Source organism: Passer domesticus, chromosome 3 (assembly GCF_036417665.1).
Source record: "Passer domesticus isolate bPasDom1 chromosome 3, bPasDom1.hap1, whole genome shotgun sequence".
NCBI classification, from domain to species: Eukaryota; Metazoa; Chordata; class Aves; order Passeriformes; family Passeridae; genus Passer; species Passer domesticus.
This window is the reverse complement of record NC_087476.1, coordinates 85930826-85954621: the sequence shown is the minus strand read 5'-3', so window position 1 is coordinate 85954621 and position 23796 is coordinate 85930826. Positions and strand designations below refer to the sequence as shown.

General features: G+C 42.5%; 1 protein-coding gene across 3 annotated transcripts in view; it reads right to left on the bottom strand.

Annotated features, from left to right (window-relative positions):
• The window catches only part of AIDA (axin interactor, dorsalization associated), a 29062-nt gene extending 5273 nt beyond the window's left edge, over positions 1 to 23789 (bottom strand). The window contains exons 1-8 of one of the 3 annotated variants that reach the window (XM_064414108.1): positions 23536 to 23789; positions 19828 to 19897; positions 13029 to 13082; positions 11008 to 11062; positions 5565 to 5628; positions 5016 to 5122; positions 3829 to 3840; positions 1069 to 1191 (exon numbers count right to left, since the gene is read on the bottom strand). In XM_064414108.1, coding sequence (XP_064270178.1) covers positions 1069 to 1191; positions 3829 to 3840; positions 5016 to 5122; positions 5565 to 5628; positions 11008 to 11062; positions 13029 to 13082; positions 19828 to 19897; positions 23536 to 23645 — 595 coding nt within the window. In that variant the 5' untranslated portion in view covers positions 23646 to 23789. The remainder of the gene's footprint in view (positions 1 to 1068; positions 1192 to 3828; positions 3841 to 5015; positions 5123 to 5564; positions 5629 to 11007; positions 11063 to 13028; positions 13083 to 19827; positions 19898 to 23535) is intronic. The other 2 variants (XM_064414109.1, XM_064414111.1) reach the window with 2 other exon arrangements.
• Between the last annotated feature and the right edge of the window lie 7 nt (positions 23790 to 23796).

Here is a 23796-nt window from a genome sequence, read left to right as displayed (position 1 = left end):
TTTTAGCAATGTACAATGAGACAAACACTTCAGTGGCAAGGAACAAGGAATGTTTGCTTCACAAGCCCTGGTAAGTATCCAAGGGATATTTGATATTGTGAACCTTCCTCCTGCCAGAGGATGTCTGGTGGAAGAAGCACTGATCATACATCTAACAAGTGTTTCATCCTACATTTAGTATCCAATAGCACATCTCAAGAGGACACATACAAGGTCATTATCACAACTAAAAATAACAAGAGGATCAGCTACAATTTTTACATGATAAACAAAAAAAAAATCACCTGCCTACGTTTAAAGATTGTAAAGAGAACCTGAAGTAAAGCAGAACACAAGGCAAGCACAAGCAGGTTTGACTACAGAGGCTTCCTGCTAAGTGCAAAATGGGGGACAGAGATACTCCCATTAGAAAGAATGTGAATATCAAAAATCTTAGCCTCAAAAGATACCAATTATGTTACCATCTGAAACAGAGAAATCCTCATGTTGCCTATCCTGGACTGACAGAGAGAGGTTCTTCCAGATTTATGAAGCCTTTCAGCCCATCAGGCTTTGGCTGAAGCATTTCACTAGCCAGGCTAACACATTTTTTATTTTATTTCACTTGCAAGCTTTGCTTCTCAGCTTCATACCCATCCCTCTAAACCTCAAGCCCTGGTAAGATTATATTTGTATTACTACAAAATTAGTTCAATGAGAGGGCAAGAATAGAGTCAGTGGGCTGTGGTTCCCCACCTCCAGAAAGCCCAGAGACCAATAAGCATGGGGAGTACACACAGTCCAAGTAGATCTGTACTTAGGAGTCAGCTGTAGAAGCTGTGATGGAGAAGTAGGGTAAATCAGCATGGACAAGCCACCCCTGAGTGCACAGAGAGAAGTGTATCCTGCAGATACCTCCCAGTAGCTGTCAAATACAGGATTTTTCTGCCCTTGATTAAAGCAGAAGCCCTACATCAACAACAGAAGTGCCAACAAATGTTTTTCCCAGCAGGCTGAAAAGTCAATAGAGCTTTCAGAAAATGCACTCTCTCCAAAGCAGCACTGAGGAGGCAGAACAGAAATCATTACCCTTTACACTGACTGTGATGTAAGGATCAATGCACTGCCCAGCATCTTTCAGACCAATTTTCTCTACGTTGATGGTGAGTAATGTCATCCCGGGTTCAGATGGCAACCTGGGCAATAAAGTACCTGGAAAGAGTAAAGCATATTATTAACCCTGGGTGTCATCTCACAGCAGAGGTCTCACTTCTCCCATCTTCTCTCATGGAAGATGCTGTTCTTAGGGGGTTGAAACTCCAAAGATACCTATCCCAGTAATACACACCACTATGGGAATGTCTGTGCACAGACACACAACATCCTTTGATAGATTTCAAAGTCCCCCAGAAAAAACTCAGGGCTGCCTCAAGTTAAATGAACTGATAAAAAACTAATGCCATAAAAATAGAGGGGAGGACTGTTTAAAGCATTATTTCTTGCCTTCAAGCAGAATAACACTTCATGGAATTCACTTGATAGCATTTTTGAGGATTAAATTTGGGAGGTTGGATTCAATCTGCAGTTGCAGGAGGTTTAGACACTTAATCAGGAGTCCAACCCCACTGAACATGACTTGGCTCCACATTGAACATTTAGAGTGCGAGATTAAGGAGAAAAATGGCATTATTGCAAATCACACAGAACATAAGTGCTACTGGCCTCTACTTAAGTGGCGGGGGGAAGTAAGTGTTTGCATCCCCCAAGTTCCCGTCTACCTAAAGGAAGGACTCCCCAGCTCTGCATTAAGAACTTTTAGCATCAAAACTTGGTGGTCAGTATAAATGAATCCTCACAGTGCTGAAGAAGACAGTGCAGCTGTCCAGACTGCTCAAACTCACTAAAAGTCATGCTATTCTGTCTTCAAACATGGAGTAAGTTACTTCATGCTGAATTTAGCAAAAACTGGCACACTTCAAGCCCCTCTGCCCAGGATAGAAAAGCACCAGGATAGAAAATACTCAGGTTCATAAGCAAGTTTGAGTTACAGTTTTGGTTTTCTAACAAAAAAAAAGAAGTTATCCTAAGGCTTGAGATCTAAACAATGTAATAATTTTCTTTCACAGGTCCAATATGGGTGTTTTCTTGACACAATTTTCTCCTGTCATCTGTTTGAGGAGCTGTGGAACCACAAAGATTTCATCTTATGAGAGACTGGCTTTGCAAGAGGGACCTCGCATTCTGCTCTGAGAACTACAGGCTCAGCTTCAGCAAGATTTCATGAGCATTCCTGCATCCAATCCCCTTCTCAGAATCACGTGCAAGACTTGAATTTCTATCTCAGATGCTGTGTGTTTCTGTATTTTCTGTCTTGAGGTGACTCAGGGCCTCCAAAGCACTGGGTCCACACCTCTCAACACAGCACAGCAGAGCTCAGCCCAGTGTTCTGAGCAATGGGACAGGCTTCTGACTGCAGTGGGAGAAATGTTAGAGAGCAAACTTAGTAGAGAGCCCTCATGTTTGCAAAGCAGCTCATGCTCTAGTTAATCTTTCTGTTTCTTTCCTGAAGAGATGTTCAAATATAGAGTTCTTATTTCAATCTAAGTGAAGGCAGAAGCAAGCCGGTCTTCTCTTTGGCACAAACCTTTGCTCCATCATAGGTCAGTTGTCTTCTAAAAGCAGCATGGCCCCCAAGAGCCAGGAATAACTGCAGCCTTCAGCTTTCCTGTCCATCACTCCACCCACTTGACAGAAAAATCACCTGAAAGATGCCTCAGCCTGGTGTTTATTATAAAAATTCTGGCTTAAGAGAAATTATTCTGTTCTTGAAGAATGCTTTCCAGAATGTGTGAAATTGCAGAGTTGCAAGGGACAGAAGGGCCAAAGTCTTCCAGGAGACAAGAGAACAGTAGGACAGAGAGCATCCAAGGAACACTGTTTCCTTCCTGCCCTAGCAAGAGGAACAGCCAAGTCAGCAGTGGACTAGAGCAGCTGACTGTAACCTGCCTCACATGTGCCACAGCCCCCGGCAGGCATGTGCTGGACCCTCTGCGGCCAGAGTAGGTGACAGTGCCCTCTCCATAGTACAGCTTTCCTGGGCTGGGCACCCCCCCTCTGTCAGCCACCATGGCCTAGACCCCTGAGAAGGCTCACATTGAGGCCTTTCAGGAGAAAGCTGCAGCCACACCAGACACAACCACAGAGCATCTCTGCCAGAGAGGGATGGGAGCATCTGCAAATGAAAAGTGTCCTCCTCCAAGTAGGTTTCAGGGACAGACAGTGAGCCAGCCCAGCCGCCCACTGCCACCAAGACATAGGCATTCAGGCTCTCCACTCCCAAATCCCAGTTCAGAGAAAGGGGAAAAAAGTGCTAAGTCTCCTTCTGGGCTCACAAAGGGAAATGCCTCATAGAAGAGCACAGCACTGGAATAAAGTCATATATAACCAGGAGAAAGGTAGGAAACCTTTGCTGTTAGAGGCAGCAAGCCATTGGTCAGTTCATTGCTCCACACAGCACAGAAGTCTAATTACACAAATACTCTTTGTGTAAGATTTCCCATAAAATGTGTATTCCAGTAAATAAAATCCAGCTACACCCTTAGCTACACCACAACCCAGAACCTCTTCATTAGTACAGCAGGACCTCTAGAAAACTGTTTGAATCAACAAACATGACCTTTCCTTTTCTACTTACTGAAGGCAAATGAAGACCAACAGATAGGGGCCCAGTAGTGTGATTGTTACCAAAAATTGTCTTGTGAGGATTGGCACTAAGAGCTGGATGAAGAAGACCACAGCTACGTGAACGTGAGCACAGAAATTACTGTACATACTAAAAGGTTCTCATACCTTTGTTGGCTCCTGGGTTAGATGAATGGGGCAACGTGATAACGATGAAGCCATGCATGGAGAAGACAAGACCATGGTAAGTTAGACAGTACAGTCCACACTATGGATTAAAGGCACATCAAAGCAAAGAGTGCAACACAACTCTGTCAGTTTCAGATAGGGAAAGTTCACTTTACTCATATGGCTCACCCCAGAGCTGCAAAATGCTTTTGTTTGAGTCTTCCTGCTGTACTCGGGACAGTCAGAAGGCATCTCCATAAAATGATTTATCATGGTGAATAACAAGGACCGAGACAGCCTTTTTGGGAGCTTGGCATGAACAGCTGTAGACTGTGCATGTCCACATCAGGTTAGCCTTCAGGGGACATTTCAGCACTGTGCTTGGGATCACAACTGAGTATCATTTGTTTTCTCCAGGCATAAGTAATGCAACACCCCAGCTCTTTTAACCATTATTCCAGTACTGGTTTCCTTACTTATCTCATTCCTGAAATACAAAGTTTGCCAGACAGCTCTGAAACTAGAAACTTGTTTTTTCTGCAAAGAAATTACACCAGGAGCTAAAGGAACCAGGAACACTAAAGAACCTTTGTTACAACATTTAAATTAACAAAACCTGAAACTACATGAAGACCTTCTCTAGAATCTGTTGGTATATCCAGTTCTACAAAGTGCTTTCACATGGACAAGGACTTCAGCTATGAAAATCAAAACTCCCCTCTTTCTTCTCTCACAGCCTGCCTTCACTCTAAGCCACTGTCTCACCAAACAATGCAACACAATAATAAGCAGCAACAACTTCTCACATCTCTAGAAAGATGTGCTGCTCCTTGCAGGAGAAACATTGCCACAGTCTATATTTGAACACATTTGAAATGCTTCACATAGTTAAAGCGCACCAGGATGAAAATATCACGTCTGAGTCAGAATTAAAGGCTAATTATTTGAAGTAGATGGTACCACCTTCACAGGTTCTCTATATAACTGTTTCACAGTAAGATATTGTTTGCTGGAAAAAAAATTCACTGGCCACCCTTGTGGTTTTCCAGTACAGCATTTAGGATTTGTTTACATGAGCCTGTAGCTTCCCACCCAAACTTTTCAAATCAGAGGTGGAAAAAGGAGCTTTTTAAAGCCAGAGCTCAGAGATGCTACAGAGGCTGGCATGGCAAGGCTAGTGCCCCTACCTGGAACTCTAGCAGGAAAAGAGTTTGGAGTCCCTGCTCCAGCTCCTCCTTCCTCATCATCCTCCTCAAACTCCAAGTGTTCCTCTTCTCCAGGTGCTAAAATCTTCCTGTAAAACACAAGAAAGAAGAAATGAGACCAACACTCACTCATCACCCATCTGCCAATTCACAAGCCAGCACCTGAGCATGGACAACACTCTTTAATGTCATTTCATACTTAACTTCTACCACTACCTACAGACTTTGACAGAGATTGCAGGAGCTCAGACCAATAGAAAGCACAGAGCCTAAAGCCAGGAGATGACACTGGAAACTACAGAGAGATGTAGGGACACAACAAGTACTGATTTCACCAAAAGTATAGTCTTGATTTTTAGTGGTACCTAGACAAACAGAGTTTGAAAGTTCTTTTATTACTCCATTTACACAAAGCAGTCTGGCAAGCAGATGGCTCTAGAAATGTGTTTCAGAGACACACCAGGCCCAGACTGTACTCCCTTTCAAGTACATATCTTTACATGAAGTGATGCGCAAGAAGTTCTCTCTTACCTGAGTGGGACAGGCTGAACATCAAAGGGGAACTCCTTATTGTAAGTGAGGATATTCTTTAAGACTGCAGAGAAGAGAAAAAATAAAAATCCATACTCATAAATCAGCACTACTACTTTGCACAGCTATGTCCATTCTGAGAGCATCTTCACACACAAATAATAATAATAACAATAATAATGCTAATAATCTTAAAATAATAAGATCATACAAAAAACACCCCTCTTCTCTTATATTTTAAGCACCAGCACAACTATGATCAAAGCTATATCACTCTAACATTCAAACAGGTGAACTGCAACTGCAGTACAAGATTACTACTAACACACCACACAGACAGGTAAGATAAATTTGGCAATAACCAAAATCTTAATGAGAAAAAGCTACAGCCCCTAGGGTGAGGGTAGCAATCTTTGGTGGCTGTTGAGAGCAGGGTGGTGGCATTACTGGCACCAGCTCCAAACAGACTGAGATTACCTGAGCTGACACATGTGGGTGCACATTCAGGCGGCCACCATGGGAGACCAAGTGCGCTGCTAGCACAAAGGTTTGGTGAGATTTTCTACTTCTTCAGTCATGTGTTTTGGGGGTTTTGTTTGGTGGTGGTGATGCCTTTGTTTGTGTTTTCTTTTTATCTGCCCTGATATGTCTGGGCAGATTGGTGAAATTCAGGAGAGATAAAGTACATCTGGGAACCAAGCCCCAGAGACTTCGTCTATACTTTCAGAATTTCATGCAGAATGGCTTTGCTGTTTATATTGGAAATTTGCTCACACTTTATTAATTCCAACTTTAGCTGCCATTTCCAAACACAACTACCAGTGAAAGAGAAATTTCCAAAGACATGTGAAAGAAATAAGCATTTCATCATGGTTAAAGGGCCTAAAAATTTACAAGAGGACACCTGCAGGGAGAGGCACTCTCCCACCAGACAATGAATATCCCAGACTGGTAGGGGGAGTAGAGCTAAAAACCCCTGACTCCCCTCAGAGAGCTTCACTTCACCATAAGCACTCTCAGAGCAGAGGAATTCTCCCCTTAAGACTTCTGAATGAAAACAAAACTCTTTTCAAACAACATTCAGATTACACAAATACCAAGAGGTAGTTAAATACCAGTTATCTTAAATGCCATTGCCAGGCCCCTCTGAGCACACTACAACTCAGCCAGTGCAGGAGAGCTTTCCTGTCTGCCTTCACATTCCCATCAGCCAGCCTGGACTCCTGCATTAGCTTACTAGACACCATCTGAATGCTCTAAGAATAAATTATTCCACTGGGAAACTATAAAGAAACCAAAAAGTCTTTCCAGTCTTTACTCATACTGATTTTTTTCTGATTTTTGTGCTACAACATGAGAGGTTAACCACTGTCTGATCCCAGCCAGTCACAATACATAAATACAGAGAAAGGTTTAAAGTGCCTTCATTCAGAGCTTTGATGAGAGAAAAAACTGACACCATGTCTCTCTCTCCAAAGACTTCTGCTCTGAGTGACCAGTAATGTAGATCTCAACATGAATCTGAAGAATCACAGCCACTTCCTACCAGAAAAGCAGCTGATCAACAGCAGTCAGTCATCTCTCAGTGCTGCTGAGGTTCAGAAGAAGAAGGCGATTTTTATTACTCTCAGAATTCCCCAGCTCTCAGAGAGATACATCATATCAGAAACAGAAAGTGAAACTACCCAAGGAGGAAAAACCTCAGTGAAGTGAGATCTCTTACAGATCATAGGCACATTAAACAGAAGAGACAGGCGTCACAGTAGCTCTCTTCCCACTTTCCAAAGGTTCACAAGTGCTAGACTCCTCTCTTCTACTAATCAGGTCCCCTTACAAGCAAAAAAACCCTCCTCCTAATTAATTTCAGTCATCACTAGAGGGCCCAAAGAGCTCTACTGACATGAGCCCAGGCAAGAGGCAAACAGTTCTAGAGCACCTAAAATCCTGCTGCTGCTGCCCGAGGCTGAGCACCCCTGTCTTGCCAGGAACAAATGTGGTGCTGAATATTCAGTTCAGAAGCAGAGCCTCTTGCCTTTTGCTGTACAAAGCTGTGGCTCAAGTTTTTAAACAGCTTTCAATTCTTGTCTCACCACCAATGGCAAATAATTTTGCAAAGTTGTAACACAGCAATTTAAGTGCTCCTTTAAAGATCAACAGGATAAGCAACAGGCCCACCGCACTCAGCCTGGTGAAATACTTATTCAAAGCCACAGAGAAAAAGCTAAGCAATAAAACTTGGAGGAAAAGGAAAATCCTCTTTGCATCTGCCAAAAGTATGAGCTTCAGTTGATTCAAATAAAAATACCAGATCACAGGAAAACAAATTAGGTTAATATAAACAGCAATCTCCCTTGTAATGCTGTGTAAAACATCCAAGCTTTAAAAGACTGGTTTGGGCTTTTTTGGATCTCTGTTTCATTTTCAAAACCACAATTACCTCTGGGAAAAAAAGCCCTTCCCCTCTGTAATGTTGCTGCTTGAGAACGTGATTCCCAGAAAATTCTCCACAAGTTCAACTAATGGATCACAGCATCATGGCCTCCATCTGTGCTGCATTTCCAACAGAAATCTTTTTAAAATAGTGTTCGGCAGGCTCTTGCACAGAAGTTGTCTTTTCTTTCGTGACTTTGGACAGTCTCACTTTGACTTGCATAGAATCATAGAATCTCCTGAGTTGGAACGGACCCTCAAGGATCATCACAGTCCAGCTCCTGGCTCTGCACAGAACACCCCAGGGATCACACCACGAGCCTGAAAGCATTGTCCCAACAGTTCTTAAACTCTGTCAGGTGGGTGTTGTGACCACTTCCCTAGGGATCCTCTTCCAGTGCCCAACCATCCTCTGGGTACAGCACCTTTTCCTGATCTCCAACCTAAACCTCCCCTGACAACTTCAGGCCATTCCCTCAGGTCCTGTCACTGTGATCACAGAGCACAGATCAGTGCCTGCCCCTCATGAGGAAGTTTTAACAGCAGTCTACTCCAGCCTGAACAGATGAAGTGACGTCAACTACTACTCATAAGGCTATCCTTCCAGGCCCTTCACCATCCTCATAGTCTGATTTTATCAGCAGTTGGCTCTTTCTTGAAAGTTTTCAAAAGAAATTATCAACATAAGCCAGAAGATCAGGACATATTAACCTGGTAAAGACTACTGTCCATTTAGATTTTCTGTGACATTGATTTTTTCTGATACCTATACTTTTTTTTTTTTTTAATAAACAACATAAAATAATTCAGACACCATGCTCCGCAGTACAACCCAGTAACCACTTGTCTTATCACTCAGGCACAAGGGATGCCCCAGCCCACCCATTTATACTGTGCATTCTAACACTGGTATAAGCTTCCACAAAGAAATGGATTTGAAATCCCGTGTGTTAACAATGACTTCACACAGCACAGACTCAAAAGAGCTATTTGTATGTATGGAACCACCTGTAGCATTATTCCACAACAAACTATTCAGTGACAAATTCTATAAACAAACAGAAGTAGCCAACTGCTTCACTTTCCAATCTGCATGAAATGCAAGCTCGAATAGAAAAAGTTACAACTCAACAGCACAAGATTAAGGGAAAAGAAAAAAGGAAATCTAAGGTCCTGGTTGTTATAACAACACCAAAATCATTCTGACAGCTTCAGGCACAAAAGTAATTAAAACAAGCCAAATTGTGTGAATAGCTGTTTTGTATGAATAGCTGTTTTTGTTCCACCCTAATTGAATGGCTTGACCTAACAAAGGAATCACTTATTTACATTGCCAGCCCAGATTTTTTTAGCTTCTTCTGGTGGGATGCAAAAGAAAACTGACAACATGCAAATTAAAACACTTCACAGTGCATTTTATGAAATGGCTGGTATTGGCCTGATTAAGATTTACTCTATTCAAGACATACTTAAAAACCACAAAACAAAGGCACAATTCAGAAAGAAAGAGGCCAGAACTATCCAAGACAGCAGCATTAGGAACATCAATTTTCAATTGTTGTTGTAGAAGCACCTGTTCTCCTCCAAGGAAAATAACTCAGTGTATTTGAAAACTGATGGCCACACACTCTTCCTCAGTTTTAATATAGTTGCTTGTTGTATAAGGTGTGGGCTGAGTTCACTTCACACTGCTAAGCAGTTTTTTTGACAGCAAAAAACCAATTCTGTGATGGAGGGCAAGATAAGCAACAGGACTGTTGCACCATAATTGAAATTTTGGACAAGATTCCTGTCTCTCTTCCATCACTCAGTCATTCACAGGCCATTTGCACAATGGAGTCTAAAATCCACAGTCATTCAATGATTACAACATTTTAAATACTTTGTAAACAGCGAGCAGCAAAATCTACAGAAAAATCCCAAGCCAGAATTCAGAGGCCAGACATGCAACATGTAGAGTGAGGAAGACCAAATATTCCAACACAGTTAAATCCTTTCCTGAGTTATGGTCTTCACCCATAAGACCCAGCAGTTTCATAACACACCTTCACTTTGCACTTTCAAGGAACAGTTCAAAAGCATTTGGACTCTATGTTTTGGTAGAGATATTAGGAAGCTTAGCTGAATGCTCCACCTCTTAACAAGGTCCCCTGTAGGATCCTGTGCAGAGAAGCTCAGCCTACTTATGAAGGGGAAACACTTGCCTGCCTATCATATTTATCCCCAACATGCTGCTTAATGAAACAATTGTGTTATAAGCAAAATAAAACCAACTTCAGTCAGCATGAAAGAAGCTCTTCCACATTTCCTGTTCCCTGAGAATTGCAGAAACATTAACATTCAGGATAATATTGCTTAGATGTGGAAGCTCTAATCATAAGGATGCTTTGAGAAAAAAGTAGCCACTGTTACAGGAAGGAAAATTAAGCAGATAAATAGATACTTCCTATATGAAAAAGTTATTTCTGGATTGACATACCAAGACCTGACCCAACATCAGCTGGAAAAAAACATCACACAAAACTCTTCAAAAGACTGACTCACATCCTCATTTTGACTCTCACCTTCGCTGGTCTGGTAGCATTACAGTGGGAGGTGATAGGTGATTGGCTACCATAAGCACAAGTTAAATACTTTCAGAAGAAAAAAATAAATTTCATGCTGCAAGAAGGAAGACCACAAAGTGGTGAAATACAGTTCAAATAAGAAATGCGCAGGTAAATTATACAATGTACTACTGATAGCTTAAAATACTATTTTGTGCAAAAATTAGCAGTGCCCAAATTGCTTATTTGAAAATTAAGATTAATCTATTATCTGAAACATTTGTGTTACAGTACTTTTAAATTACTCACATTACATTCCTTAATACACATCAGATTTTCTCTGTGTGGTAACAGACACTTGGAATAAGCACCTAAACCCAGCATCACTGTTGAACCGCAGTGTGGTTAATCAGTATTCCTGCTGCTGTCATGATAAATGGCACTCAAAATACAAAGATACCACTTACTTGGTTCCAACTTCTTCAGATCCTCAAGCTTAAACTCATCCTGTGACTGGGTGGACTAGGACAGGACAAAGAAAGAGTCAGATCTTCATATGCACCTCCCTCATCTCAGAATAAGCATGCAAGGTGCTTCCTTTGCTCAAGCACACCAAGTTACTACAAAGCTACATCCCCCCAGAAAATCTCCCCAACAAAAGGCAGGCTCAGAGGTGAGGCAGAGACTATGTCACTTCTCAGTTATTAAGAACTAACTTGTCCAATATTCCAAGCTCTAATGAAATATAAATATTTTTAAAGCAACTCATTGTAAATTCTTCCTTACTGCACACAGGAACATTCACATTTCAAGACACGCATCCAACATTGTGACACTGGCAGAAATTACAGTTCACAGGATGAGCTTGACAAAACTCAGTTAAGAACTCACTGAAAATAGAAGAGGAATTCCCATCTTTCTTTTCTCCAGCTCTGATGATGGTTTCCTCCTCTGTCTGTGGCACATACATGTACAATTCTCAGTAAACCTATCTGACTTATTAATTCAACAGAGAAGTTCCTAATTTTTTATTCTGAGGTAGCTCACCAACAGTTTGGTAAGATTAGTTTATTGTGAGACAAGTGGCAGAGCTGGCATAAAAAGAAGTGGAAATAAGAGGACTGACACTGGACATTCTCTTCTGATTGGATGGTCAGGTCTTACCTATTATGTCATTGCACCCTTGGCGTCCCTTAAGATTGCCCATTGTTTTCAACATTTAAGGTCCAATTAGATTTTTTTTTCTTGATTTTGTCCAAGACTGAATAGGGACCTTCTGCAAGACTGTGTAAGGATACTAAAGCAGCTATATCCTTAGTGTTAGGAGAGTGGCAAAAGGTGAGCACACTCACTGCTTTAAGCTCTGCTAAGAAATCATAACCTCCCCAAAGTGAAATGGGCAAGAAGTTCTTGTACCCTTTCACAACCTTATAAAATCCCTTGACTTACTGCTGGGGAATCAACACCAAGGAAGAGTGTTCTTGTGTAACATCACCTCTCCGGCTTGGCAGGTTATGACATGTCTGCAGCTTCTGCTGCTGCTCCCAGGTGTGACCTGACCCACAAAGCTGTTCCATAGTGGAACATGCAGGTCCTCCTCAAAGTCACAGTGACTCTAAGCAAATGAAACATTCTTCAAACACCCCAGGTTAGATCAAAATAGAATGACAGGTGGAGGTAACCAAATAATTCTGCAAATTCTACACAGCCTCAAGACTAGTCAGCCCCCATCTCATGAGTCCAGCATGCTGTATCCCAGCCTTTCAGACAACTGCAGGCAGCACCCTGTCCAGCAAAATGAAGTACTTGGCAGTGCTGTTGGGAGTAACTTGATGCAAAATTTGCCTGTCATCACTCTTTCTTGGCAAAGAGGTAATCCACTAACCCAGCCGTTGATTTATCCCTTCCCCATCCGTGGTCTTTTGGAAATTTTTCTCACTTGTTTTTGTTTTGGGGATAAGCATGTATTGAGAAAAAAACTATATCCACTCCCATGACATCTACTTTCAATCCAGAAAGGAAGCCCAAAGAGTAGTTTACAAATTATTGTTTTCCCACATTTTCCTAGAGCACTGCCAGTTTTCATGACAGCTAAAAAGTAACTTTTATTTTACATACACACACATTCTTCTTTCTGGTCTATTATGAAGCAGCTGAGTAAGTCTAAGAGTCATTCTGGTGATCTTTTTAACCTCGCACACAGGTTAGGAAGAGAAACAAAACAGTTCAGAAGGATGAAAATGAGGCAGAGACCAAAGACACAAAATGTGGAGTTAAATTCCTGTACAAGCACCAACACATGCTCACATAAGTACTTGCAGCCTTTCTTAAGGCAGTCACCTGGGCCATCACGATGACGGCCTGGAAATTCCAAGTGTTCACTTCATTTTCAGAAGTTTGGGTATTTCTGAAGACAGTAAACAAGTTTTAAAAAGCTCTACAGCTTTTATTTGCTGCTAAAGTATGAAGTCAGGAAAAAGAGCTATACCTGTAAAGCTGCACTCCTCAGTTCCAAGCATGTTGCAATTTTAGCTATGGTTTTCTGAAATGGAAAAAAAATAATTTAGTACTGAAACTGTATTTGTCCAGATTGACACTTTTAAAGAATGTAAACACAAACAGCTGCCTTTTTTTTGAAAAGGTTTCAGGTCTACTGTTCAGTACCAGACCACTGAGCATCAGAAGCTTTTTTTTATAGACAAGCAGGATTTACTGAAAGCACAATAGGTGAAATACATCTGCCACTTAACTCCCCTTCCACAGCCCAACAACACAGATGGGGGTTCACTCTGTAGAAACTGTAATAATGCTTACCACATCATAAACTGTTTATAAACTCAACTGCTCTCAGGTGACAGGAGACTGAAAAAAAAAAAATCCAAGCCAAGCAGCCTATTACCTCCTGAGAACCTGAGTGGTTTGTGCTGATTTGCCCTTTTAGGAGCCAGGCCTACAGCTCCCAACCTCAGCAGACCAAGTCCACCCACATCAGACATTAGAGCTGCCCAGTATCTCAGCCCTTAAAAAAACACAGCCCACTCCTGTGGGTTTTGGTGGGAGAGGAAGCCTAAAGGTGGACTATTTTTCTAACTCTCTATTTTTGTGATTTTAAGAGATTTAAACTGTGAGTGAATAATGGAATATATGCCTGAATTCAAACTTGTCAGCAATCTAAAATATCTGTGAGCAGAACTGTGAAGTAATTTCTCATTTTCATTTAAAACTGCAGAAGAGAGGGAAGGGCTTCAGAATAGCTCATTGCAAGGAGTCTTGCTTTGAAGACAGTTTTAAGCTTTTATGTCTCACAAAGTAAGATGCTCCAACATGACACATTTGTTTCTGTTACTACCAGTGGAAATGAGGAGTTAAGACTTCCATTAGTGACACAAAGAGGATACAACTGTATTTTTCCTGACCATCACAAGTTTGTTATTTTTGTGAAGAAAAACTCAGACAATGTGCAGTAATAAGTGCCAGATATAAACTCAAAATACTCTGTGAAACGTTTATAGGGCAAGAAAACCAGCAACAATGAAGCTATAAAGAGGTTTACTTTCAAATTAAATTTCCCCCCAGAAGGAAGATTAAAGTTGAAATACACACTTGTAACTCATTCTCTCTTTTTAAATCAGGCAGTATAAAAACAGCTTCTCCACAAACTGGATGCAAGGCAAGGAAAAGATTTTCAAGAGCACAATTCTAGCATCAAAGAACTTCAAGAGTATGGGCACCTGGCAATCTATGCAGTGACAGTCAAATCCAAAAGGTGGGTTATATTTTTTGGACTCCAAGAGGTTGGTGACAGCAGATAAAAACTACGCTTGTTTTCGAAGATGCCTCTCCCATCACCTGTTCTGGCTGTCCCGCAAAGTGGTGTCACAAATCCTTCTCAATCTGCTCCTAGGCCCCCAGTAATTTCAACTAAGTGACTGCAGTTTCAGTTCACCTTAGGCCACACTGCAAGTTGAAAGAGTTCAGAAGCTGAATCGTAAGTCAGTCACACATCAATACCTCAAGGGTATATCAAGGTATATCAAGGGCAGAGCCAACAGCTGGAGTGTGCAAAAGCCTCAGATATCTGACTTTTGTCTGCCACCACAGGCTCATCAAAGTTCTTGAAGCCATTTCTTCCCAGCTGGCATCTCCCCTTGACATTGTTACAATATGGCACTAGGCCAGACTTTATATCTTCATAATTTTTTATTACTGTCCATTGTATGGCAGTCTTTCAAAAACTTTAGTTCTTCTGAGCACCTTCCCAAAAAGCAGCGAGTGATGCCTATTAACACAGGACACATTGTTCAGTCAACAACCTCCCTCCTCCCCAAAATAAATTCTGCTAATACAACAGAGACCCATGACTGCATCTCCAGCAAAGCTTGAAAAAATACAGGTATTTGGAGATAGAAAAGAGCATACAGAGTCCTGAGTCCACTTTGAGACTTTCAGACCTACACTGCATATGTGGGCGTTGTGGATTTGTTTACATGTACTGCCAGGCTGGGTGGGAGGACACCAAGTAGTACTGCAGAAGCAGATTCTCAGTCCCTAGAATGAGAACACACTACAGCCATCTAATCAGCTGCAGTATAACAAAAGGAATTCCTTTTTCTATTTGTGAACATCTGGAAAACTATTTCTGCAAAGGTAGATTCTTAAAGAGAAAGGTGTGAAATAATGTGTAAAAGAAAGGAATCCACAGGTTCCCTAGTGGAGGGGAATCTCTGAGGTTTGACTACAGCTCCAGCATTTGCAAAAGTCCAGCTGTTCCAATGGTTAGGGTGTTGACTGCTGAGCAAAGAACATGCCCATTCTGCGTAAGATCAAAATTCCTCCACTTGCACAACAGAAAGAGGGCTATAAGTTTGCAGGGTACCAGCACACAGCACACAGACTCTATGCCCCATCACAGAACCAGAACATGCAAACAGATTTTCACCTGCCTCTGCCCCTCCTGGTCTCTCTTTAAGCCCACACCATAAAGGAGATCTCAAAAGCACTGCTCAACCCCTATCTCCTGTGTCAACTCACCAATAAATTCAACAACTCCACGACTCCCTATTCTGCAGATTTATAACTGTGTGTTCTGAAAACTGCCCAAACTAGGAACCCCTCACAGAACAAAGAGTAACACAAAATGTGTGTCCTCTGGCTCCTAGGAGCTGAAGGGCAAAAATGGCTCTAGAAACAGATTAACTTCAGAGAGTTTGGGAGTCTTAAAATAGTAAAGAATAGGTTTTATATGGAATCTATTGAAATATGGCAAGCTCCCAGCAGGCATTATTCATAACTATTTTTTAAGGGACCACACCCAACCCAAAAGTTAAACATGCAGCTAAACACTGCTATCATTTTCAGCTGCAACTATCCCTGCTGCAAAGGCTCCTTTTTGCAGCAGGGAAAACATTCTGCATCTCATTAGAAAGACTGAAGCCATAATTAACTTAGCTAGTTTAAAATAGTTTAGATTCCATTTTACATAAACTTGTGATTAGAATGGGGAAAAGTCAGTTGATCTCATAGTCAAGGTTTCTTCAGAGGAGTTGCGTGAGTAAGGACTGTGCTAACTGTAATGCAGGCAAAGATGTTTGCACAAACACAGAGCCAGAGCAGAGCTTGGCTTTAACCAGAGTTTAGGCTGTTAGAAAACCAGCAGTTTAATGAATCATACTGAGACTGTTCAACAGTGCTCATATTTCAGCAAGTTATCATGCTTCAAAAGCAAGATTTTCGAACACTGATGAAAACTCAGCCTAGCACAAAAACAGTTACACAAGAAGCAACAACTGTGGTTGGAAGAGGGCTTTAAAGGTCACATTTATTGCACAGAGAACTGGGTGAGAGTAACTGTAGCTGGAGGCAAACTGAAAGCCACAGCCAAACCTAACTGGAACAATTCCCATCACAAAACACAGTAGTTGCTCATGAATGAAGATGGGATTTTTAAAGAATGGAGGTAAAACAGTGAACAGCAGTATTCAAAATGTTAAGACTGAGGTAAATTCACCAGGAGCTGTAACTCTTCATTCCACACATGCTGCCTCTCAGTGATAAAACTGTTGCACAGCCTCTTTATAGCTGTTGAAAGGAGACTAAACACAATGATTTGCTGTCTACAGGGTCTGCAGAGAAATTCTTCAATAACATTCACAATCACTAATGAAGAGTACAGCACTGTCAATTACTCAAGACAGAGAATGAAAAATACAGAATTATGTCCTGTAATAGTTGTAAGATGACAACCCATCACAATTTGAAAATACAGGAGTGAACAACAAAATAGATAGTGTGCTCTATCAAGGCAAGTAGCATATAGTGTTTCAAAAGTGATTCTTTAGGAGAAAAAATGGGAGATATGACTATTTAAAAGCCTCAATTCTTACCATAAACAATACATGCATTAGAAGATAAATTATAACTGCCTCACAGTATGACCAGGAAAGAAACTGGTATCTGTCAAGTGTTCTTAGATTAACAGATTGTATGATTACATTAGCAAGTAACACACCACCAATTTTCATGTGGCCATATCTGCACTGTAACACCACCTGTGATTCATGAAATAAACCCAAATATGGTAAAAGTTCATACAGACAGATAGGGATGAGGATTTGAACCTAGTCTTTGAACACAGAATGTAGCGTCCCCTTGCTACAGAGGAATCACTGCTGAAATCCACCTTCACCACAGGGTAGGTCAAGTAAGAAATGACAGCCTCACAATTCTCAGCAGTATGTAGGGTCCTCTGGAAAACAGCTGACTGAAAATCTACAAAAAAAACCTGCAATAAGGGTAGATCAAGCAAATGGAAATCATAATCACCTTCATGGCCTTCGAATCTACAAAATTCTGCACATAGCCTTGGCCAGTGACATCAGATGAGCAAATGCAGAAGGTTACAGACTTACAGATTCTTCTACAGATAAACAAAAAAAAAAAAAAACACACACAAAAAAAAAAAAAAAAAAAAAAACCAAAAAAACCCAGACAAAACAACAACAACAAAAAGTGGCCCTTGTGTAACATACAGAGCCTCAGAAAGTCAAGATATTAGGGAAACAGATTAAGAGGTTTTTGGGAACCAGGAGGAAAGAGCATGCTGGTAGGTGCACTGGCAGGAGAACAGTTGAGCAAAAGTTATTGATTTGTAGCTGATTTTTAGAAGGGCAAGGGGAAATAAGATACATTTCTATTTAATCAAACCACTTACAAACCCAGTATGCACCAAGCCCTCCAGCTACATGCCATGTGAATGATAATAGTGATGATAGTAATTAGTCATACCGACTAGATGATACACTGGATGAGCTCCTGCAGAAATGGGAACACAAGCACAGCAAGGAGCTTTTATAACAGAGATTTTGCTGTGCAGAGTTTTAAGTCCTTTTTTAAGCAATAGCAAGATTTTACTTTTTTTTTTGTCACTAGCATTCCTCATGGCAGAGGAGATAAAGTGCTCTTTCAACAAAATGTTGGGGAATTGGTTTATGCAAGTGGCTAATGAAACAGGCACTGCTATTTGATAAACACTCAAAGATTCAGTGCATCAGCAACATAATGACTGGCAAAAACCAGCAAGTGATAAAAATGCCATCCTCTTTTATAAATTATTTCAGCTTTAGAAATGGGTATCACTCTGCTAGGATGTAAAACCACCACCCATTACTTTTTTCTTTTCAGAAGACTGTTGAAGCAAGACATGACAGCACTTGTACATGAAACATCTGAGGTCAGTTATCTCCACTTCCTGAGCCCCCCAGGCCTTCTCTCATGGCTGACCTCATTCATTTCCACAATCTGGTCCAAGGTCCTTTTCATAAGACTCAGGGAACATCTGGAGGTAAAGCCCTGTGTGGTTCTGGTTCCCATACTCACAGGAGATGATGTCTCCAGAAGTGAGATTAATAGCTTCGCCTTCATGAACTAATTACATTTTCAAAAGTCTCCACAGAGGGGAAACACACAGTAAAGATTACTCTAGCTGAAAATGATGGAGAAAGCTACCAGCAAGGGAGGGAGAACATAAGCATTCAAGGACTAAACAGCTGTCCAACATTAACAAGGCTCTCATGGCTTACAAATCAGGAAAAGTGGACCAAATTCTTCTCCAAAATTATGGCTCCGTTTAATACAATCATGAGCTTTATCATCTTTGCAGAAGGTAAGCAGAAGATGCTTTGCTTTTCATATTGGTACACAAAGAGGAAACAGCTACAAAACTCTCTCAGAGTCTTTGTAAAGGTGCATTTCTTTGAGTTTCTTTATACACATCAAGTTCATCTTGAATTTCTGTAGCCAGCACCTGTTTTCAGGACTTACATTCCTAAGCACAGCTCCCATTGCTCTTGCATCCTATTACCATTGGTGAGACTCTGAGCTAGCAAATGTCAACTTTCAGGTAACAGCATTGCTAAAAGAAGTGATTTTATGACATGAAAATCTGGAAATACATGTCTCTAGTTTTTTATTCCTAAGAAAAACATGCCTTTTAGAAGACAAGGAAATTTAGTAGGGCCTCATATCTCAAAAGATTTTATTTTGCAGTTAATGCTTGAGTGCATGAGTCCACTTAAATCCCATCACAGAACTGCTGTAGTATGTTGCTGAGAGAAGAAACAACCTTTTCAACTGAGGGGAGAGAGGAAGGAGTAAAGTAATTTCAATATTTTGAAAGTTTATAAACAAATAACACTCTAAGAGGTGGCTAGGGTGTATTCTCCCAGGACCCTTCCCTGTCAGGTGTTACATTTTAAGCTTTCATCCCCCTCACACACCCTCAATGTCTGTAGTTCAAGATGTTTTGTATTCAGAACTCACGGCATAAATTGTGTTACATGTTAAGCTTTCATCCCCCTCACACACCCTCAATGTCTGTAGTTCAAGATGTTTTGTATTCAGAACTCACGGCATAAATTGTGTTACATGTTAAGCTTTCATCCCCCTCACACACCCTCAATGTCTGTAGTTCAAGATGTTTTGTATTCAGAACTCATGGCATAAATTGTGCCAATGTTGAATAAGCAAGTTATCAAACATTAATCCAAAAAAAAAGAAACATCCAGGTTATGAAAGACACTGGCCAGCATGCCTGACATTCAATAGCACAGCAGAGCATCCCTCACATCTAACAACAGCAATCGTTTTAGCCACGCTGGGCTCTGTTGCTGTTTGTGTACATTGAGGGAGGAAAAAAGGTCTCATAAGGCTCTGACCTGCAAGATAAAAAACATAACACACATCAACATCTATGAGTCAAGCTTCTTGTCTGAGCAAACAGCAGTACTCACCTTTTGATCTTCTGTGAATTCCGAGTTGTTGTGCTGAGACTGTGCCTCTTTCTGGAGGTGCCTGGCTAATCTGGATGGGGGAAAAGAAAATTGCAAAGTGGGAACACAACACAAACACACACACCTCAGCTCCAGAAAATGTGTCAGCCAAAAGGTTCACAGACTGCTGCTCCAAGAGGTTTGGGTTGGTTTTGCTGTTGTGTTTTTGCTTTGTTTTTTGTCTTTTGAAACAAAGTTTTCTATAGCCATGATAGTTCATACTTAAGAAAAAACTCCAGAAGGTGGACAAAGTATGCAACTACATTAGGCAAGAAAGACTAATGCATTATGAAAGGAGAACAGGTAAGAGGGTCACTATAGCAAACAGCCCCTTTTACAAGCACTGACTTTTTTCCTCTCACAATTCCTTTCTTTTATAATAACAAACCACAGCCCCTGTGAAGACCCACTGTGGTGCAATCCCACACACATTTCCCGGGAGAGGCTGAGGCAAGGGAGATGCCAGGGAGCTCAGGTGAGGGCACCCTGAGCCATGGCACATGCTCTCCCAGCACTGGAAGCCAGGCACAGGGCGGCTTGGCCTAGGGGTGGATCCGCTCACATTTGTGCCTGTCAGCATTACAGGCGGAGCACAAACCTCATGCCTTGTCATCACCAAGGCAGGAATACCAAGGGGTTTGAAAAGTAACAGTAAGCAAACAGCTTGAGAGAGCGAAAAGAAGCTGGATGGAAGCTATGGGTAGAGTAAAGTTTCTGTCCCAGGAGGAAGGAGAACATTAAACAAGCAAAACCTCTGGGCACTTGTTGCCATTCCCTGTAGATAATGTTTTTTACAAGCAGAGGGAGAGGGAGGACAGGGGTGGAGGGGAAACCCAGGGACATCACAATAGGCTACTTCCTGGAACCTCACCATTTTGCACTGTGAAAGGGACTCTGCTTCTCTCTGCCACTGCTGTGGGTATTGGCACAACTTTAGGAGGCGCTTATAAAATATATACACCAAGATACATCCAGCAGAACAGATTGTTGTCAAAGCCACAGGAACAAAAATCAGAATTCAATTTCTTTACTTTTCCTCAAAATCAGCTCTCAAAAATGCCCATATTGATTGAGGCCACTGTAGCTTTTAACTCTTACCAGGAAAAACACAACCAAACAGGATAAGGTAACTGCACAACTTGGTAGTATTGTCCCACTTCAAAATTGGAGAAAGACTGGGGCTGAGAAAAGACAAAAAGCATAAACATACTTGAACTCAAAAGTACACTCCTTACCTACTGCCCTGCCCTATGATACATGGGACACAGAGAAAGAGCATTATAATGATTTAAGAAAACAGATTACCATAGCAGCAATATGCCACCCACAACAGGCAGCATCACAGCATTAACATTTCTGCAACCATCACTAACACAACACTCTTTCCATTTGTCACTAAGACAAAAAATATCCACCCTAAGCCAAATAAATGCATCTGGCATTCCCCTTGAAGCTCGTTCAAAGTTAGATGAGACCAAGTTCGATGATGGGGACATTTAACAGGGAAGCCACTGCTGACAGCTCGAAGGATTCCTGCATGAATTCCCGAATGACTGAGGGCTAGTCTTTGTACCAAGTACGCTTCTTGTACTTCTAGGGGCAACATGAAGACCTGAACAGATAGACACAAGAGGTACATAATTGTGCTTTTACATCAGCAGCCATCAAGACTCCTATTTTTCCCAAATCCAAGCTTTCTCAGCATCAGCAAGCTCTGTGTAAGCAGCTTCTCTCCAAGATGCTTGTGTGGATCAGCACAGACTGTGCTGGTGTTCACAGCACCTGGACAAGAGCAGCACCACACCTCTTCATCCCATCTCAGGGTGCCTTTGAGAAGGCAACACTATAAACCCATCCTGCAATGTCTCTCCACAATTACAGCTCAGCATCTTTTCCTGTGCTGCTTCTTTGCAACTTGTATCCTACAGCTTGATATTGTTATTAATTTATTTATTTACCTGCTAAAGATACAGGATAAAGGTTTTGCTCCTCCCTAGAAAATATCTCCCTGTAATCCCCTGATTTTCTCTGTCCTTTCTACTGACTCCTCAGACCACAGAGCTCATCTACTGACAAGTATTTAGTAGAAACTCACTGATAAGAGCAGCTTCCACCCAAGAGGAGCTTCCTTACAATGACACCACACTGCTCCCAGGTCAGAACAGACCCAGGGTGTGGAGATCACCTCAGCTCTTGTCCAACACAAGCAACAGAGTGAGGAAGGCAACAGAAGTGGCACTTCAATTCTCAAACTGAACTGTCTGCAAATGTTTACTCACCTGACTTCTCAATGAAGAGAGCTCAGAAGGAGAGCCCAAAGACTTTTCATTCCAAAGAAATATCATTATATGAAACTCACTGCTCAGACTGCTTAGACAGTTTAAAGAATTAGGATTGTACTGGACTCCTTGTAGACATCCACATAAGGGCAGTTAGTAAAAATATCTTATTTTACTTCTTGATGATTTTTTTTTTTCTGCCGAGATACAGATCTGGAAGAGAACTTCTTTTCATCTCTCTGCCAAGTTTTGTAGAGTAACAGCCTGCCCTACTCTAAAGGTCATCAGCAAACTGCCTATCACTGAACTTGCAGTGACAAGTAACACTTTATCCTTCCTGGTGAGTGAATGAAATTATGAGATTACAGCCTCTCCTGACCACCCGGTAAGGGGCCAGCAGACCAGTTTCTCTGAATGACAACTGAACTGGCAGCCAGCGTGGTTAGAACCCAACTTGACCAGTCCTGAAAGCTGTTAAAAGATCCCTCAGGGAGCATCTCTTCAGCTGACTTTCTCTTGGCAAACAAGTGTGAACCCTCTTGTCAACTTCCAGAAAATTCACCATGAGAAGCCTCGCCTGAAATACTGCAATCACAAAGAAATAACTTTCATTGTCATGGCAAATGGAGTAGTAGGGAAGAACATCTGACTAAAGGTACCAGGTGTGTTTCCAAGGAGTCCATCATCAATGCCCTGTAGCTAATACTCCTCTGCTGCCAAAGGATTCATGGATGGTGAGGTCACACACTGTGCCAGCCAACTTGACTGGGGCTGCCAGGTTCCCCACTCTCCCACCCTGATACCCTCAGGGACACAACATGTGCTGGACACCTTTTCATTCTGATGGGTTGTGTGGGGTTTTTTGGTTAAGGCTGATACTTAGGCAGCCCACTTGCCAGGTTGCTCCGCTGCCACAAGCATGGTGCCAGGGCAACAGGGTGATAGGATAGGGCATCCCAGTCCAGTGGTGCGTCGGGGGCTCCACCAACCAACCATTCTGGCAACCCACACTCTCAAAATCACGGCCTGGTTTGGGTGAAAGGGACATTAAAGAACACCTTGTTCCATCCACTGCCATGGGCAGGGATACACCTTCCACAATGCCAAGTTGCTCCAAGCTCCACGGCGGCCGCTGCCACCCTCCCAAGAGAGCAGGACAGCCGGCTCCCGCCTCGCACCCCGGCGGGGCACCCCACGAGGGGACTCCTCGGCCCCTGGCCCAGCATCTTGGGGAAGGGCCGGAGCAGCCAGCGGGGCCCCATGGGCGAGGGGGCCGCGGCCTGGGCCCTGCGGGGCCCCCCTGCCGTGCCCTGCCCCGCCCCAGCCGGGGCCGGTCCCTCACCCCGGCGCCTCGCCCAGAACTCCGGAGCCGTGCCGGGCCCGCACTCACATCTGGTACTCGTCGATCGCCTCCACGAGCTGCCCCCAGGAGTCGAAATCGGTACCCTTCCTGAAGCTGGCGTCCCAGCGCTGCAGGAGGCTGCGGGCCGCCTCCGACATAGCCCCAGCGCTAGGGCACCATGCTCACCCCGCGCCGGGGCACCCACCGCGCCAGACAGCCACTCGGCTGGGCACGGCACGGCACGGCACGGCACGGCCCCGCCCGGCACGGCCCAACCCCGGGACACCGAGCGCGGCGGCGCCTCCCGCC